Source organism: Acanthochromis polyacanthus, chromosome 23 (assembly GCF_021347895.1).
Source record: "Acanthochromis polyacanthus isolate Apoly-LR-REF ecotype Palm Island chromosome 23, KAUST_Apoly_ChrSc, whole genome shotgun sequence".
Lineage (NCBI taxonomy): Eukaryota > Metazoa > Chordata > Actinopteri > Pomacentridae > Acanthochromis > Acanthochromis polyacanthus.
Window position 1 is genome coordinate 8,307,795 of NC_067135.1, and position 14,733 is coordinate 8,322,527.

The window sequence follows — 14,733 nt, forward strand, 5'->3', positions numbered from 1 at the left end:
CAGGTGCTCCTTTAAGCCAATAAGAAATACTCCCCTTGTTCCAATTATGAGATAATCATTACAGTGTCACACGGTGTAAAGCCACCACAGGGGAGACGTAGTCATAGTTAGTCAAAGGAATACAGTACTATCTATTTCTGTCTGTGCACAGGTATCACTGATAATAAACCCAACAGTGCAGCACGGAGGAGATGCAGCTTTCTATGCTGTACCAAGACGCTTTCCTGCAGTCCGTTTTTTTTTTATTTACTGCTTAGTCAAACCTCATCGTCCTTGTGAGACAATGCCACCCCAAGATGGCGATTCCATTTGGCGCAGCATTTGTCTTCCCGGCGTCAATATCACTCTCCTTTTGGCCAGGTCAGGTGCCAGCTCTTCGCAGAATGCCATGCATGAGTCCTGCTGGGGGGGCCGAGATGCCAGAATTTGGTGTGTGTGTGTGTGTGTGTGTGTGTGCAGGGAGGGGTCGGCGGTGGGGGGCATCGCCAGTTGGCAGGCTGGCACACAAAGGCTGGCACGATAAGATCCTCCCTCTTCTGCGGGCAGATTTTCTCGCCCATATCTTTTGTTTGGCTTGTTTGGGTTGCGGCTCATCCCGATAAAGGCCACTTTGTTTAGACAACAAAGCGTGAGGGAGGGAGAGAAGAGAGAGATAGAGAGACAAAGAGATAGAATGAGAGTCGGGGGGAGACGTTAAAAAAAAAAAAGGCGGCAATGTTGAGGGGGGAGAGTGCACCAACACAGATGGAAACATTAAAAGAAAAGAGAGAAAAGTGTCCAAAAAAAGGAGATACGAGAAGAAAATTTGCCGGATAAGACAATATTGTCACAGATACACGTTGAATAGTAGATATACACAGAGGCAGGTATGAAAAGATACAATAGAGGACGGATACTGTTGCAGGCGCAGGGACGGCGATGGACAGATAGCGAGGAGAAGAAAGAAAGATTTGGAGAAGAGAGCAGGTTCTGCTGGTTGTTGGACGCCGGCCTGAGCAGTGTGAGGTCATCGCGAAGCTGTGAATGATAGAAACCAGGAGCAGAGGAGGACATGGGACAAAGTACACACTCACTTCACATACCAGCACATGTACAGTCATTTATGCACACTGTCAAGACTTGCGTGACCCCACGCTGCACACGCAGGCACTTTTCAGGCCGTGCATTTCCAAGGAAGGGCAAGTCTCCCGCACCGGAACAGGAAAGAAAAGCAGGAGGACACTGAGCAGAAAAGTCTGCTCGGCCACATCAAATATTTACTCAGGAGCAGCTGTATTGTCGAAACATTACGCATCGGAGCTGCTCCGTAATTAGGTCGATATTTTCTGCCCCTCTCCCTCTCTCTGTTTCCCTACTTCTCTGGGAGTCCACCCCTCTCCACCTCTCCTCCACACTCCCCTCCCCTCGCCTCCCCAGGCTGCTGAAATGCGTCTTGGCTCGGGACCCATGCCTCTGGCAGCCAGAGTGCTATACATGTGCACAGAACCCCGCTCGGCATAAAATGGCTGCCAGACAGGCTTCTCCTCCTGAAATGTCGACAGCGGTATGCATCTGCAGGGCGTGCATGTTGCGCGTGCGCACACTTTTTTTGTGAAGGATATCTGTACGTGTCTGCAAGTGTTTGCGGGCTAGAAACGTGCACCGCGGTTGTCAAAAAAAAGAAAGTTTCCCAAACTATGTGGCTAATTTAATCCACACTGTGTGTGTATGTGCATGTGTGTTCTGCAATTTAGTGGGAACAGAATGGGTATCATGCCAAAAATGAAGAGGGTGGGTTAGGGAGAGTGTGTGTGAGTGTTTTAGTGATTATAAAATCCAGGCGAGTAACACACTTGGGCGTAGAGAAACCTCACAAGCACTGAGAAACTTTCTTGCCGAGCCAGAATTCTGTTGCCATTACCCCTAATTGCCCTAATTGTTACAGTGGAATGATAAGTATCCCACCGGACAAGAAGGTGTAAGAACTCGTGGACACATCCAAAATACCCACAAGCCCCCTCTTCTGCTTTTTCCCCTTGCTTTTTTTTTTTGCTGAGTAACAGTGGATAATCTGATTCATACGTGGTACTGTTTTTTCACTTCCTTCATGAACCAGTTTGTTTATTTAAACAAGTGGCAGGGACGGAGGGTGCCAAGAAATGTTGTTTTTGGAAAAGGGCCGTGTGTGTACGTGTGTTTATGTGAGTGTGTGTGTGTGAGGCCGTGTGTGTGGTGTCTGGCCCTGTGATCAAGCCCTGCCAAGCTCCCAGGGCAAAGCCGAGCCTCCTCGGCCGCAACTGTTTATTTACAGGTTACACTACTGTTTATTTGAAGACTATCAGATTGGCCGGGCTTTTGCACAGGACACCTTTTAGATACAGATAGCGGGCCTCAGGCTCCTAATATCCAACGTCTGGAAATCCTTTTAAAAAATTAAAGGTTTTTAAAGACAAATTAGACACACTTCAAGACACAATTGTGATATTTTACTTGCACAATTTGAAATAGATGCTTTCTGTAAATGCCTGTTGAATTTCAAAATTGAGCTTTAAGATATTTTTTTTTTGTCTTTTCAACATATTTAACAGGACTACATAAAACTAGTGATAAAACTAACTAATGCACAGGCTTCAAAATGTGCAAACACAGTGCTAAATAATATAATCACTGTGAAAAAAGGAGGAGCACGAAGCTGCCCTTCTTGGGTCAAAGGTAAAATGTAATGCAATTGGGGAGGTGTTTCCAGCTCCGGTGCAGGCCTGGCAGATGTGCCATATGCTTGTATCCCACCTTGAGTCATCCAGGTGGTCTCTCCTGGTGCTACAGTGGGGCCTCATGCTGGAAGATGCTGCCTGGGATCTCTAATTGCCACGACCATCTGCTCTTTTTGTTATGGTTGCCTGTTCAGCCCTCGAAGAAGGAGAAAGAAAAAAAAAAACACACACACACAAACAAAAACACAAGAACTCTGATCTGATCTAACTGAACTGGAGCACCTCTCCCACCTCCTCGCCGCTCTTTTTCCTCCTAACATTTCAACGTTCACCTCCTCCTCCGTGCTCTTTTCTCTGCCCCGGCCTGTTTCTTTCCCTCTCAGCGGTTCTCGGGGAGTAGAAGCACGGAGTTGGCAGTTGTAACTAGACTGATGGATGACTCTGAGAGTGGCAAGGGTGGGTGGGGGGGAAGAAGACAGGGAGACAAGAAGGCCACTGAGCTCCCAGCAATCACTTCATGGACATGTGCTGTGGCAAATCCACACAAACCTCCACTTGCTCACAAAAAGCTTCTTTACAGACTGTGTGTGCATGTTGGGGGAACCTAACAGGACTCGCTGTTTATTGGTGCAAGCCAAAGGAAAGTATTTGGCTGACGTCAGACAATGACATGTTCGCTGTACAAGTGCACGACGTACGATGTAATGCAGATTTTCATACTGAGGAAACCCAATCTTCAGTAATTTTCACAATTTAGTGAGGAACAATCCCTCATTGTTTCTGTTTTTTTCTGTTTCATGTCATTGGAATCTGATTTTTTTTTTTTTAAACTACTGAACAAACAAAAGAATCTATTTGAAGATGTATTTTTTGTCTCATTAATTAGCAATGAAAATGATTTTTGCATGAACATATTCAAGAGGATTTTTCGATGAGAAAGCACAAGTGAGGCTTGCGTTTTTATATTTTTAGGAAGCATAGCAGAGGTATATTGTACGGCCATAACTGGTGTGCTGCTCGTACGTTTTTAGGGCTAAGCTTTCTGAAAAGAGTGAATTTTTTTCTGCTTAACGTATGGTCCTTCTCCCTCCCTACTTTGTCATTGTTGAGCTTCGGCCAAGAACATTCTGTTTTTGCAGTGCTGTTTAATAGTCAAATTTAGGAGTGGGGGAACGAGAGAGAGAGAGAGAGAGAGAGAGAGAGCGCGACACGGAGAGAGAACAAGAACGGAATAAATCTTTCAACTTTTTTCTTCCTTCTCTTCCAACCCCCCTCGCTTTCCTTCTCTGCGTTGCCTCTGTAGCACAGCTCATGAGAGCTGCGGCAGGAAAAGGGGTGTTGTTGCAAAGCGAGGGTATCTGAGTTCACGTCTCTAGCTTCTTCTGTCTCATGCTGAAGCTCTCTCGTGTTAAAGGTGTAGATAATAATCTCCCTGCTGGTTCTCATTGCGCCCTGCCTGTCTCATGGCATGTGTGGGCTCGGGCCAGTTTGAATCATTATTGGGGTCTGCTTAGACGCTGCCGTTAACTGTTTGGCGCAGCAGCAGTTCAGCAGTGCTCCATGTAGTAGGAGTTTGTGAGGTTGAGTCACTATTTTTTTTAATTATTTCCAACATGCTTGCAAAAACACTGTATGCACTGACTGAAGTCTGACAGTTATTTATGCCATTAGTTTCATGTTTCATAACTTTGGTGCTGCGTGATGTAAAAGCAGCGAGGGCCCCAATCGCCTGTCAGTGATCAACCAGGAACTACTGAAGAATGATGCATTCCCCTCCCAGTGAGGCTCCCAGGTAAAAGACGTCAGTGCCTCATACCAAAGCCTGCGCACCATAGCCGGTGGAAAGAATTCCACTCATGTTTCCTCGTGTTTCTCCGCCCCTCCTGTCCCTCTCGCAGTGTTTTGTTCTGTGCTTGTACCTTGCACAGCAGGACCGAACGCATTCTGTAACCCCCCAGCACTCCCCCAGACACTTTGAAAAATTACCAAGAGGTCCGCCGGTGAAAACTTTCAGGTTATCCCGTGTCAGACGCAGAGCTTTTTCTTCAGTTTGCCCTCCCATTAATGATCCCACTGTTCAAACAAAACTGTCTTGTTTAATGTACAGTGGGTACGCTCCTCTTGACGAGTAGATAAGGAAAAACCTTTAAGCACAGAAGTTTAAAACCGATGCAGGGAGTTACAGGACAAGCTGTAAATACAAGTGCTAATGAATGCATTTTTAAGTTGCAGAACACATGGTCATTGTTGTCAACGAGAGAACTGTTTCAGTCAGATGTTGTTGTCTTCTTCCTGTATTAACCCTCCACCGCTCTCTCTCTCTCTCTCTCTCTCTCTCTGTGTGTTTGCAGACTCGCAGCAGTCAGGAAGTCCAAGTAACAATGAGCCAGGCAAGAACCCTCTTCCAGGTATGTGCAGTGCCAGTTATCCTCCCTGCTCCCTCCTGTCATCACTCTATTGTTCGTCTGCAGCTCGCGCACTGTACAGCGGTTTATGTACATTATAACCTGCCTAGTTTGTAAAGTCTAGTGAACTCTGTGACTTGTGGGCAAAATGGCAAAACCTTTACTGCAACTGTATGTGCATAGCATGAGCTACTGAGTATATAAAATCTAAACTGATTAAACTCCACAACACGAGATCATTGATTAAAAACTAGTTGATGTAAACTGACATATTTGGTGTGAAATTGTATAAAATGAAAACTCTCTGAGGTCATAGCTTGTAACTTTACTTGGACTAAGGAGGAATAAAATTTCATTAAATGTTTAAAATTGTATTGTCATCAGTCCAGTGACAATATTAAGTACTGTCAAAAAAAAAAGACTCAAGATCCGGAGTGAAAATGTTACAGCAGATTGTGCTTTTGGCTGGTAGCTGAGTGCGTTAAGGTGAGCCAGCAAAGCCGAGCCGTAGAGAATATTCTTTGACAGTGCTGTTGTTCCCCTGGACTGACCTGCACTGTGTCGTCACAATGTTGGAATGAAAATAGTTTGAGAAGTATAATTAGTTTTCTACCTCAAGAGCAGGTTCTGCTGATACCGGTGCCAAGGAAAACATGCTAGCGAGCCAATGACTCAGGCCTGGGAGGCCCTCTGCAGTGGCACAGTTTCTTGTAGAAGCCGTTGGCTCACTGGAGGCATTAAGCTTAGTAGGTGCCAATCGAGATGCCCGTCTATCTTTCTGGCACAGACCGAGCGGCCTTGGCACTGAATCAAAGCGGAGCCGGAGTCATTTGGGTGTCAATAACTTGTCTGGCTGTTTTAGTTGACTGACAGCCTCTGATTAGTGCTGCTCGGTCCTGAACAGGTCTCACAGACCTCAACAAATGTACCAACACTGCAAAAAAAAATACATTGCGACTATATTTAGTCTAAAAATAGTTTTCTGGAAACAGGAGAATAAAAAATATCGGGCTGTGTTGAAACAATCTCATTCTCCTTCCAAAGCAGTTTTCAAGCAAGTCCTAAAACAGTTTATTTACTTTGGACAGAACCAAGCAGTCTCATATTCTCTAAATAATCTTTAATATCAGCACTACACTAAATTACACTCTTGGACGGGTTATTTCTTGCTGTAATATGGTATCTTAACATAACAGTTTCAATATTGGCAGGTATTGAGTTTACTTTTGTTTAAAATCGTATAGGCAGCGCCTGCAGTTCAGCGTGGCCTCTTTCTGCACGTCTCTGCTTCCTCCTCATACACCTGTCCTGTCACTCTTTATCGCACTGGGCAGAATGGATTTACGCCATGTGTTAGTTTGAACACGCAGAATGAAAAACAAATGCAGCAACTATTTTTCACAATACACTCACTCTGAGCTCGGCAACAAAAAAAACTCACGGTAATAAAAACGATGTTTGAAAAAAGAGCTGTTGATCAGTCATTGATATTCTCTGCTACAATTAAAAATAAAAATTAAGGTGTGTCATCCCTGTATAATAATCTATTTGTCTTTAAGTTAATGGAAGACCTCATCTGTGTTTTCTTTGTCCTGAATGCGAAACGTTATTCTAATAAAATTTAAGAAAGGAATAGAAAGAAATAACATAAAATGAACAATCACTAATAAGAGAAAAATGTCAGTGCTTTTTTTTTTTAATCTCCATCGATGTCAAAAGAAATGCCCCCAAATTATTTAACATGTACATCAAATCCAGTGTTGATGTTTCTGCTCAAAAACTCAATATGTCAGGCAGTGTCTCTATTTTTTTTTCCATATGCAAGCTTTTCAAAGGTATTTAACTTGTGATTGCACCCTACAATCATCGTTGCATAATTTGTGTCCATGGTCTTTTCTCTGCAGTATATTTGGAAGACAGTTTCATCAAATCAGGAGTCTTCAGTGTTGCAGAACTGGTGCGAGTGTCCAGAAGTAAGTGCACAGCTTTTACATTGTTTTAGGCCTAGTCCATGTGGGTATTCTAAAAACATACACTTTTTTCTCTTCTTTGTTGTCAAATAAAAACAAATGTCAACATCGACCGATCCCTCTGTAACTGTACATTTATATGCAGTAAATGTGAAGCAGCATTTTGGTCACATTTGGAAATAACAATGCACTGTGTCTCTCAAGCCTCTGTAAATCTTCATTCTGTTTTCGGTGCTTTAAAACTGTGCTCAAAGCAAATAGGAAAAGCTGTACTTAAATATAAAACACCTCTTCTGCATGTTGATAAGGCCAGGATGTGTTGCACTTAAATACCCACTCACTCCCGAGTGTTCTCAGTTATTAGTTTGCTTATCTCTGATTGAACCTGTGCTCAAATTAAAGCTGGTTGGAGCTAAACTGGGAGTCACAGTAAGACATTAATGTACTTATACGTGTGTTTAAGGTAGAACAGGTGGAGCTGAGGTGATGAGAGACGGGAAGCTATCAAGTCAATCACAGCCTATACATGCTCACACTGTGATAAGAGGAGGGCAAGTCAGGTGATGCAACTGAAAACACCTGCGTAGGTGTGCAGAGACTGACGTGTTTCTGTACAGATAATAGCATCTGACCCTGAGTCTTTGCCTTCAATTGCTACATAAGATGCAGTTTTCTTCAAAACGTCTGTAGTTGGTTAAACACAAAATGCATTTATTGCAACCTGGACAGTCTGGTTTGCTATGAAAAGAGCACCTGATTGTGCAGCTGTCTGTATGAACCTGTGTTCATCTGTATAGACATGTCTGCTCTCTGCAGAGCTGCTGACAGTTGTTCCTCCACGAGTCCTGTGATACCTGAGGGCGCGTCAAGGCACCGCTTACCTGTGCTGCCTCTGAGCTGGGGCTGTAGCCAGCGAACGTGCCTGCGGTGCACAAAGACTCCAGTCACCCACGCAACCTGTGTTTAACAGAAACATGCATATACTGTGTTGTCTGTTTACTGCGTTGCATGAAGCCGCCAGTTATTGTCCTGTAGTCTCAGTACTGAAAACATACTGGGTAGAAAGAGGGTTAAAATAAATCAAAATTCTGAAATAAACTCCTCTAAAATAGACGGTAATTAATATGCAAAATTTCTTTCTAAATTTCTTGTGATGCAGGGCTGCAGCTATCAATTATTAAAAACAAAATGTCAGCTGCTGCTTTACAAATGTGAGGATTTTCAGCTTCATGTGAGAATATTTGGGTTAGACAAACAAGCAATTTTAATGTGTCAGCTTGGGCGCTGGGAAATTATGCTGAGCAGTTTTATATGTCAAAAATGAGTGAAGAAAATAAAATCTATCAGTATTTAAATACTGGTTATTTACAGCCCTAAGGTGGTAAGCTGACACATCCAACTCCCAAGATGAAGTAATTTAATTTGTGTACAAAGACTTTTATTCTTTTGTCGTCCAAAGTCTCATTTTTCTGTCAAACTTGGATGATTTAATGCTGAACTTGTTTACTGCCTGCATACCGTTTCTGCTGCAAAATCATGGAGTACATTGTCTTAATTGTCTTGGACATTGTGCTCTGAAAGACAAAAACTTCCTCGTTTCAGCGCTCGGAGACCGAACATCCTTTTGAAAGTCTGTGTTTTTGTTTAGCGTTTAATTTGCCCCCTGACCAGATGGCCACTGCGCTGCCATGTTTGCTCTCATGTGACCGAGCCCGGTTTCGCTAAAGCCGACTGAAGTTGAGCTGGAATTTTAAAAAGGTCGACGGACGCACAGGAATTGTCACTCACTCAGCCAGTCGCTCCCTGGGAAGATATCTAAGCAGCCGCTCGTCCGTCATCACGCTTCTCTCCCATCTCTCCGGGCTGTTGAGACATTCTTTGAAGTCCATCAAAGGGAGCTGCGGAGTTCAAGGCTGACTTGCAATCCAGCATTTCGACGAGGACACTCATTAATGCAACAGGAGCCTTGACTGCAAGTGTAAAAATATTTTGTCAACAGAAAGCGTGGGCATGCACGGGCAAAATGAAACTCTTGAGCTAAACTTGTGATCACATTTTTCACAGGACATTGTGTTTTCCCTTTATACAGTAAGATGAGGTAATCTGGAGGAAGCAGCAGTGTGTGGCAAATCATTGCATTCTTTTCTCTTTTTTTTGTCTTTTTGCAGCATCATTGTTTGATGTACAGCTTTTTTTTCTTTTTGGCTGAAAAGTCAAAGCCCAGATTAATAAATGAGATGATTGGCAGGATGGCCAAGTGGCATCGCAAATATTGTGGCGAGCCAAGAAGAGAGAAAGAGAGACCAGCACACAGAGAGATGGTTGGGGGTATCCTAAGCCATGAATGAAAAAAACAAAACAATGGTGTTGTATTCAGCGTCCTCGGGCCGGATGCATTCCTCCACAGACAGCTCGGTATGGGTAGCAGCGGGTAGGGGCCTTTGCCAGGACTGCAGTGGGCTGCCAGGGCGGAGGCTGGCGGAGGGATCGTGCCAGTGGTGAACCTCAGACCACAACAGACGGCGCCACACACTCCTTCCTCTCATCCACTCCAAACCAACCAACCGCTCGATCTGCAGGCTGCCTCGCGGGCCACACACTGCCGAGAGAGAGAGAGAGAGAAACCGAGAGACGGAGAGGGGGAGAGAGCGAGGATGGGTGGTGAACCCCTTTTGTTCTGTAAACACCGGCCTGGCCTCCCTTGAAACAATATCCCTCACCTTGACCGCAGAAAGAAAAACAACACCTTTTCCACTGTAAATCGTTACGCGAGGACACTGCTAAGTATTATACCGGACTGTGAAGAAAATGGTGACGATATCTTGGGCATGAAAAATAACATATTTCACTGTCATTATGTAAGGTCACATTAATATATACAGCTACAAGTACTGATAGTAGTTCAGGATACAAGTGCAGCTGCAGGTTTCTTGAAAATGTCCCCTCCTGCAGCCGCAGCCACTTTGGCCGACTTGTTAATCAGCGCTCAGCAGAAACGCCAGTGATGGTCAGACAGTTAGCCTGCCAATAGGGAGCGCTTAATTTGATACACAATGCCTCTAAACACAAAGCGTCAATAACAGTCAAGCCATTATGCAATTAATTGTGCGTCTCTAGATGCAGGGATAGGGAAAGACAGTGCTCACTCTGACATTGAAGTCCGTCTTTTCTCTGTGTCCTCTGCAGTGCCCATCACCCACGGTGCGGCGGTAAATTTCTCCATGGCTGACATGCCCAGCCAACCCTACTACCATGACCTGAACTCCAGCGTGGGACTGCATCGCTCCCTGTCCTCCCCTCCCGGCAGGTCAGTGGAAGTTACACCAGCAGAGCAGATTTAGCTGTGACTTTGCTTTATATTAGATTATTAACAGAAATCTCTCGTTAAAGTTGATTCAAGGGCAGTGCACGATCTTAATCCAAGATAGAGTTCTGTATTTATGTTAGTACAGATTTCTTGAAGGAACAGTGTGACATTTGAAAAAAATATATTCAGTTGTTTCGTGCAAATCGTTAAATGATAGGAGTACTTGTCCCATAATATGTAGCTGCAGTCCAGAGACTTCTCGTTTAGCTTAGCATGAAGCTTGACTGCGTGTAATGCACTGGAAAAAAAAGCCTCACTCAAAACAAGAAATAAAAACTTATTTCAAGGAACTTTTACCTTGAAGTGAAAAGATCTGCCAGTAGAACAAGTGAAAAATGGCTTGGTGAGATTTCTTTTTTCTTTTTTAGAATACTGAGATCTTAAAATTTGCTGGGAAAACTTGTTTTAAGCTATATTTTACCAGGATTGTCAAGCTTAGGTGTCTTAAAATAAGCCAAACATGCTAAAAATAACAGCAGTTTTTCACTCAAAAATGTATTTTTGCTTTCGTGTAGCCTCCTAATTTGAGATATATTAAACTTATTTTGAGTTTTCTTGTGAAGTTCCACTCAAAACAAGATGAGTTCAAGATTGTTTGACTTAATATATTTAAAGTGCATTGTCTGTCAAGTCAAGTCCCTCCATCTTGCTGAAATGTCACTTGTTAGGTGAATTTATCTTAAATCAAGTGGGATGAGACATTTTGACTAAAATAAGACAAATAGACTTGGTAAGATTTTTGATTTTTGCAGTGTGTAAAACGTGTATCTAGCAGCATCTCTATCACTTAATAATTAGCACAATATATCTTTCTTGTTTGATTGGTACTAAAGTTGTGTTAGTCTTTGTGTCAAGCTAAGCTGAAATACTAAATCATATGACATTTCTTAAGAAAGCGCAATTTAAATAGTAATTTTCTACAGAAATAAGAGCTGATTTGGAAATGGAACAAACTGGCCTCACATAATTGGGGAATTAGCCACCTTTAAAATATACATAAAAGTATATTTTAGCTCTACAATATGACTACTTTAAGTGGTGTTCTTTGTGATTAGAATGACGGGTTATTTTAACATTACCTTTAGTTGTTGTTTAGTAGGAAACTGCAGTGTGTGCTTATGTGATGTTTATGAGGTTAGCAAATAGTGTAGCTTTACATACAGATGTAATAGTGTTATCACTCTTCTCTAAATCCAGCTAACAAACCCGATTATGATGTTTACCAAAATGTCAGCATGTTCCTTTAGCTGAAGTTTGTCATAATGCACGTTTATCTTTGCCAGACGGTATTGACACCAACTTGCAATCTTAAAAGCTGTGGAGCACAAAATGAATGAATGAATGAATGAATGAATGGGCGTCTTTGTTAAACCACAAACTTCTCCGTGTGTGCAGCAAAAGGCCCAAAACCGTCAACATGGAGGAGAACATGGACACCAGCCCGACAGGACCTGACTTCTACTCGTCACCCAGCTCACCAGCCAGCAGTCGGGCAAACTGGCACGACAGAGACGGAGGTGATTTTCCTGTTTTTATTTGACCGCTCTTATTTACCTTCGGGAGGTTCATCATGCATGAGTGCTCTTTTCCAGTAACACCCTGCGTCGCATTCATGCACTTAAACAAACATTCAGAGTGCAACTTTGCAGAGCTCACTGGTGCACAAGAGCATGTTGACAAAATTTGTTAAAGGATAAGAAGATCTTCCATCCTTGTCGCGTGTAAATAGATTTGATCAAAGCCGGCACCTCGCGTCGTTATTTAACAGCTTCCAAACCCTCTACGTCTCGAGCCTCGTCATATGCCTCTGTACATCACTGCTGCCATTTCTTTTCATGGCAGATGACCTGCATCTGGTTTCTTGCTCAACCCTCTTAAAATACATACCATGTCAGAGATAGCCTCGGGCATCAACAGTCATATAAATGTTTAAACCCATTTGAACTGCAGTTTGACTGTTAATCTCCATTCTCTTGCACCTGTCGCTTACACAAAGGATTCCATAATGCTGAGTATCGCGTTCAACAACACATTGCATTCCTGATAAGCTTCATAATACGACCTTCACTTTAATACAAGCGCTAGTTATGAGCTTTCAGACGTTATGCGTATAATTTTCTTCATAAACGGAGACCTAAAAAAAAAATCTCGTCAGTTGCCGTTGAGGGGAAATTCTCTCGTGTTGAGCAGTTACACCTGCAGGGCCAGTGATTTCTGCGGCTGTACATCTAGGCTGAAGTTTTGATGATCAACAGGATGAATTGGAATTAATACACAAAGCATACCCAATGAGCTCATGCATAGAGCTTACAGGAAGAAGATAGAGATGTGTGCATGCTTGAGAGAGAGGAATAACCTCACAAGACGGCTTGCATGTCTCATTACGTTGTCTCCTGGTGCACTGCAGAACCTGTCGCCCTTTTAATTAAGGCCTCTCTGTCCCGTGTTTCCGGATCATTCTCACTCTCTGCTGACTTCCTTCAACACTCCGATCCCCGTGCTGCAGCTGGAGTTCGCCAGCAGAGGCGGTAGCAAACATTTCGCCCCACTGTGACAGACGAAATCATTGGGAATAGAAGGCCTGCTGCGGTTTCTAGCTTGAATGTGAACTTTGAACACCTCTTTTTTTTTTAAATTTTAATATAATAAGTAGGAAGGCTGAGGGAGGAAAACACCAGATGATGCACTAGAGACGAAGCACTGGTGGGATTCAGCCACAACCCATTGTGGGTACATGAAAATTTCAGCGTGTCCCTGTGCACAAGGCCTGAGAGTATTGCACTGCGTAAACTAAGACACTTGGGGCGAGGAGAAAGGGAAAGCAGTGGGTAGGAAACTCTCCAAAGACAGCCATTATTCTGTCAAGAGAGAATAAATGAGAAGTGGGGTGATATTAAACCCATATGAGTCCTCTCAAATGCCAAGCAGTCATGTCGTGCACATGGTTGTCGGTCAACAAAACCTCACCATGTAGTGGAAGAAATTGTTTCTCTCTTGTATTTCACTCTGGGAAAGTGCTGTATGCTTTAAGACCAGGATTTTTTTTTCCACTTCTAGGTACACATTTACCCATTTAATACAAAATGTATAATTTGCTAAAGGATAGCTGATGTGATGTAAATGCACGGACGCTTCGGACCTTTTTTATTTAAACGGTTTAAAGTGTCTGTTAATTAATTGTCCAGTTTAATTTCTCGCGGCGGTCTCTGAAGGAGTTAATTAACAGACGAGAGGAGAAGCTGAATACCTACTCTGCAGAAAATATTTCCTATTCTTAATGAAAACATGAAGCAGTGATATAAATCTTTCTCTAAGGTATTTCTCCCTCTGACACAAAATGAAAGCACTTAAGCCTGTATCCTCTTGCAGCCTCAGTCTGGGAAATCCCCCTGAATTCCAGCCACCTTTTGTCGCTCTCTTCTGTGAAGATGAGTGATTTTCCCGTCACTTGGGTGGATCCTTGATTTGTTTTGGGGAAAAAGGAGGCGAGGACGGTTAATTCTATAGAAATGCCTCAAGAATGGGGTTTATACAGCTTATTTTGGGGGGAAAGAGATGGATGATGTAGAAGTTATACACCCCAAGAATCTGTGACGGACCAGAAAAGCACTTGATGAATGTTCACAGAAGAAGCACAAGCAGACATAGGCCGTTGCCTCTCGCATCTATTTGTTATCACGCTCCCTTCAGACAGTGTGTCTTACCATGGAAAATTGAAAACCGCGCAGCCATGACAGCAGAACATTGCTCATGAAAGTGTAGAGCGGCGATAATGAGCAACTTGTACGTTGAGTTTGTGCGCATGCTTTCGGTTTATAAAAGGACACAAATTTCCTAAACAAATTTCACGTCTTCTGTTGAGCCTCCAGGATTATTCATGGAGAATTACGGTGGCTTGTCAGACCTCCGTATGGCAAAGCAAAGCAGATGTAACAGTGTAATATTCTATTTAAGATTACGTGAGGGTCTCGAAATTCTTAAATCCTATTTGAGCGACCGGCTGCTTTACCACCGTGTGTCATTTTGCTACAGCTGCACCTGTTGAAAATACACGTGATGTTTAAGGAATCTCCCCCCAAAACTCTCAAAGAATTGATACACTTCAGTCACTCAGACATGAAAAAGACACATTTTTCATTTCTGTCCGGCGATTTATATTGATTACTAAGATTAGATGTGATTTCGACTCTTTGGGATGCCGGTAATTTGCCAAGTACATTTTTCAGTGTGAACTGCACGCTAATCCAAACATTCTGCTTAATTTTAATAGTTCACTTTTAGCGTTTAATTCCTTTCAT

The 14,733-nt window shown here is 43.0% G+C and overlaps 1 protein-coding gene across 9 annotated transcripts in view; it reads left to right on the forward strand.

Annotated features, from left to right (window-relative positions):
* The window catches only part of LOC110962419 (nuclear factor 1 B-type), a 60,160-nt gene that overhangs the window by 33,421 nt on the left and 12,006 nt on the right, over nucleotides 1-14,733 (forward strand). For all 9 annotated transcript variants that reach the window (XM_022210394.2, XM_051943588.1, XM_022210385.2 and 6 more), the window contains exons 3-6: nucleotides 5,045-5,101; nucleotides 7,003-7,071; nucleotides 10,255-10,375; nucleotides 11,831-11,952. In XM_022210394.2, the coding sequence (XP_022066086.1) occupies nucleotides 5,045-5,101; nucleotides 7,003-7,071; nucleotides 10,255-10,375; nucleotides 11,831-11,952 (369 nt within the window). The remainder of the gene's footprint in view (nucleotides 1-5,044; nucleotides 5,102-7,002; nucleotides 7,072-10,254; nucleotides 10,376-11,830; nucleotides 11,953-14,733) is intronic.